Here is a 5,321-nt window from a genome sequence, read left to right on the forward strand (position 1 = left end):
ATTTGAAAATAGAAAGTTATAAAATTTAAAAAAAGTGCTATAAAGTTATAAAAAAATTTATAAAATTTCATCCACGATAGGCTTGATTTTATTTATTACATTACAGTCATCCAAAACTGTAAAATAATTTATATCTTCATTAAATTATTCTTTAAAAGACATAATTTAAAGACTTGAAATGAAAATAAACATTTATTAATCATTCTTTTCTGTAGGTTCGATTAAACAAATTATGATGAATAATTCAAAACCTAAATTCACTCATAAACGAGAATAAATCAATGTAAAATGGATAAAATTGCAATTTGGAAATTATTTTGAAAACTTGGTTCCAATGTTGCGACTCCTTATTTAGAATAAGATCCTTTAGTTCATGTTTAATTTAAAAACAATTATAATGACAATTCCCTTTTTGTCCCAAATCTTAAGCTAAATTTCATGAAAAGAGTTATGCCGAAAAGCAACTTTATAAATGAATGAATTAAAATTAATTTAATTTATTTACAATGTATAATTTTAGTGCATTTATTAAAACTTGAAAATATATTAGGATATCATTCTTTTATTATTTATTAAATAATGCCCAATATTTACAGTTCATATTAACAATAAAATAATATTTTTTAAAAGGGAACAACTCTAAAAACATGAAGATATACCTATACACTTTATATGTAACATCGTTACCACAACATTGCAGTTTGATATCATTCCTTAAAATAGCATTTGCCATTATTTAATAATATTTAGATCATTTGGTGGTTTGAACAATTGAATTTTGTTAGCTTTGTTCTGCTCCCGATTACTTTTTTATCCCGATTTACAATCAAAATAAACGCACTTCGCGATTTTTGTTCAAAATTTTAACACTGCGGATATTCCCTGGCGGACCGAAGGAACCGAATGGACCCTACACAAAATACCCGTAAAGACCCCATTGGGTCCCCATTTGGTTCCTTTTTAAAAAAACTCGAAAAAACGGCAAAATCAACTTTTAAATTGTTGAAATTCGGATTCTACGATAAAATTCTTTATAGAAGGTCACCGAATAATCGCAATAGTTTTTTTTTCAAAGGTAAAAAGTAAAAAAAAAATAAGACGTATAACGCCTGTTGACTGCTACACATCAAACGCATCGCCTGTAAGTAGCAGTCAACAGGCATCATGCGTCTTATATTTTTTTAAACTTTTTACCGAATGGGGTCTTTACGGGTTCCTTCGGTACGCCAGGGTTTGATCTAAAAGCAGTTATTAAATTGAACGTTATTATTTTTTCAAGCATTTGCAACAATCAGACGACCTCAGAACTTTTTCCAAAAACTCCATATTTCACAACGACACTGCAATTTTTAGGTTAAAGGACGATTAAATCGCCCCAACCGACCAATCTTGACCGGTTAGATTTAACGGTGGCTAATGCGAGTTAACCGGCTGTTAAAAAGTGTTGGAACGCTTCACTACTTTTAACCGAGGTTGGTGGAACTGGCCCTAAGTTCAGCAAAATTTCAGCTTCGGATTGAAGTTTTCTTGTATCTTCAAATGGTGATTTCGATTTTATAGAATGTCTTTTGATTAGCCTGAAAGATTCCGATTTTATTGATTATCTAGTTCTGTAATGTCACCCTTGAATTGATCATTTATTTTATCGCATTTGGTTCCTGAAATATGATGATCAAATCCAGTCTATTTCAATATAAAAATCTCACTTCTTTTCTCAGTTTGTCAGATAAAATTGTTGCGAGACAGTGTACGCCAGTACAGCGTCCAGCCACCACCAGTGCATCGTGTCGGATAGGCAGTTTACGCTCGGCAGCGGTCTCGTTAAGTCGTGTGAAGGCGTGCAGTCTAGTTCACTCGTACTTCTGTATACGTGCTTGACTCTCCAGTGTTCGGAGGTCAGAAAATTCATCAATGAAGGAACATCATGGTGTTCCATGAATCGCGATGCCTCGCGCTCATCATCCTTTTTGCATTTGCCTTCGTTTCTACATGTGCCAGATCTTGGGGTGAGTTTCACGTACTAGCCGGTATTTTGCAAGTAGCTACCTAACGAAGTCGATATGGCCAGACTCCATTCGCGTGGTTCAGTTCGTCACGTACACCAAGTCTATTGGAAAATTGACAGTACTTTGTCAACCTTACATTTTCATTGAAACTGGAGGATGAGAAATTCGAAATCAGTTCAGACTTTTTCTCACTAAAGATCGATCAAGTTAAGGTCATCGTAATACCTGTTTATGTAATGAATGTCAGCTGCGGATCCAATTTGCAAGGTTCGAGTCTGTTCGAATATAATAGCGTTGGATGGATAATAATTGAAAGTAATCAATTAAAATTGAGATGAATCTAGTTTCTCGGTCATGTAGGCGGCACGAGTTTGTAGTTACTTGAACTCTATGAGATCGTCTGCTAGCATTTCAAATTTTCGTCCACGAGGTCATATCGATTAGTAATGGAAATCATGAAGTATAACAATGTTTCGGGACAGTAGCAATTCTACCAAATTGAACTCTACACAGTTAATTCTACACATACATCGGAGGAGACTACACAATAATATTCATTTAATAAATTAAAAATTTTAAACATGAACTCAACGCGGTTAAATCCTACATCGTAAAACTCTATAAACACAAAATAATTTACATTTTAATTAATTAATTAAACCTTTCACCAATGAATTCGACACATTAGAATTATTTCATTTATTTTAAGATTCCAGGTTTTAATTCTTCACTTCCCGGTAATAAGCGTAGAATAGAGAAAAATTAATATTTTCAGTTATTAGCGCAAAAGTGAAGATTATTCTATTATTTTGAATGCGCGATTGTTCCGTCCGTCTAAAATGCCACCATAAGAATAAGATACCTCCGAAACTTATTCACTTCTATTTCCATAGCGACTGCCACACAGTTTTCTATTCTCCCAAAAAGAACTTTTTTTTTGATATAGTTAATTCCTTCTAATTGTACCGGTAATATACCTCACAGAGATATTTTTTATTCCTCAGAAGTGCTCATATTTTGATTTTATTTAATTGCTTCTAATTAGTTCACGAAATCTGTGTAATAAGTTGTTTTAATTCTTTCATGTGAAATATAAGTTCTGAAGTTTTAATTCTAACTAATTCAACTCTGCTTCTCCAGAGTTAAAAATATTTAAATTCACACATTTGAATAGATTTCTTTGCATTTTTTAAGACGTTTAAATAAATTATTAAAATATAGATAAATATAAATTTGAATATTTTTCTAATTTATAAGTTACAAAAATATTTAATAATGAAAAATAGGTTAAAGAAATGCTTTCGTTAAATTTTACTAAGTCAATTGAGAGGCATAAGCTTTGCACTTTTTCTGTTCCCGTTGGGAGATTTTTAGACGGAGAAAAAATCGCGTATTCATAGGAAGACAAATTCTTAATTTTTCTGAATTCAAAGCTTATAACCGGATTTGGAATTCTACATGGCGAGAATACGCAAGAAATTAATTAATTCCTACAAAAATCAAATAGTTTCCCCATAGCCCACTACCTGAAAAACATGGTCTTTTCTTTGGACTAGTGGTGCAAATGAATGCAAGATAAAAAACCACATCCGAATAGGTGTAGAACTATGCTTAGGCTTGGACCTGCTATAGGCATCTGCCTTTGAAGCTTCACAACTCGGTCAAAAAAATGCTAGCGCAACAAAAAAACAGTCTTATGAAAGCTGAAAGTGTTCTACGTAAATGAACGTGAAGACGTTTATACACGAAGGAATAATTAGACCTAACTCCGTTTCCACACTAAGCAATAGAAACATTACCGTAAGTGCCCGGTAATAAGCGTTGAATTCAGTAAAATTAAGAATTTGTATTCCTATGAATACGCGATTTTTCCTCCGTCTAAAAATCCCCCCACCGGGACAGAAAAAGTGCAAATCCTATTCCTGTTAATCGACTTAGTAAAATTTAACGAAAGCATTTATTTAACGTATTTTTCATTAATAAATCTTTTTATAACCTATAAATTCGAAAAATATTAAGATTTACATTTATTTATATTTTAATAATTTATTTAAACGTCTTAAAAAATGCAACAAAGAAATCTATGCAAATGTGTGACTTTGAATAATTTTAACTCTAGAGAGGCAGAGTTGAATTGGTGAGAATTAAAATTTCAGAATTTGCATTCCCCATGAAGGAATTAAAACAACTTATTATACATATTTTGTGAACTTGTTAGAAGGAATTAAATAAAATCAAAATATGACCACTTCTTAGGAATAAAAAATATATCTGTGAGGTGCATTACCGGTACAATTAGAAGGAATTAAATATATTGAAAACACGTTCTCTTTGGGAGAATAGAAAACTTTGTAGCGGTCCCTATGGAAATAGAAGTGAATAAGTTTAGGAGGTATCTTATTCTTATTGTGGCATTTTAGACAGATGGAAAAATCGTGCATTCAAAATAATAGAATAATCTTCACTTTTGCGCTGAAATCTGAAAATATTAATTTTTCTCTATTCTAAGCTTATTACCGGGTGATATGCACATTACGGGAAGATCTTAATTTTTCGTGCGCAGTTGTCCTCTTCCTATACATGGAAAAGTGCGCGAGTGAAAAAGTTTGTCAAATTGACGTAAGTTAGAGAGTTTCTGTTCGTTTGTTTTGTTGTAGTTATCAAGTGCCGGGTTGTGGTGCAAGTTACGCGCCGAAGAAGGCGAATGCACCTCGCTTTTTTAAAGCCCTAACTTTACGTACAATAAACGTTTAATATATTTTATTGTTTTACATAACTCATTTAATTTTAATAGAAATGATTTAGAAATTTAACCTTTACTCACTACCTGAGTGCATGCGTAGAATTTCTCAGAGCTTTGAGAATCATATTCGCTGAGGAAGCGGAAGCACCGCAGCACCCCTGTCCGTCGTATGCGTTAATTCTCGTTAGATAAGTGTTTAATGTTTACATGCGATCCGCTATGATTTTGAATTAAATTCAAAATTAGCACGATAATTGCAATTGTGTTTTTGTTCTGTATTATCTACATTTGGAAATAATATAAACAGTGATAAGGTAAATATTCATTATGCTGAATTAGACTGATCTTTCGTTCTCAAACACAAACTTTTGATGTCTGTTTCACTGAATATGACTCATGACGATAAAAATCAAGTTATTTCGGTTCTGTTTCATCTAAAATGTTACTAAAATATAATTGCATTTTTTAGACTTATCAATTGTGGGTCCGGATGCAATAAGGGCACATAAAATTTTTTCGTGCGAAAACGAAGTCCCCTGGAGGCTTTAGAAAAAATTTTCGAATTTTAATTT

At 32.3% G+C, this 5,321-nt stretch overlaps 1 protein-coding gene across 2 annotated transcripts in view; it reads left to right on the top strand.

Moving 5' to 3' along the window:
• Positions 1-1,770: 1,770 nt before the first annotated feature.
• LOC117182095 (protein cueball) overlaps positions 1,771-5,321 on the top strand; it is a 172,735-nt gene continuing 169,184 nt past the window's right edge. Inside the window, exon 1 of one of the 2 annotated variants that reach the window (XM_033375121.1) lies at positions 1,771-2,006. In XM_033375121.1, coding sequence (XP_033231012.1) covers positions 1,925-2,006 — 82 coding nt within the window. In that variant the 5' untranslated portion in view covers positions 1,771-1,924. The remainder of the gene's footprint in view (positions 2,007-5,321) is intronic. The other variant, XM_033375122.1, reaches the window with a different exon arrangement.

The sequence above is a fragment of the Belonocnema kinseyi genome, chromosome 10 (genome assembly GCF_010883055.1).
Source record: "Belonocnema kinseyi isolate 2016_QV_RU_SX_M_011 chromosome 10, B_treatae_v1, whole genome shotgun sequence".
Classification (NCBI taxonomy): Eukaryota; Metazoa; Arthropoda; class Insecta; order Hymenoptera; family Cynipidae; genus Belonocnema; species Belonocnema kinseyi.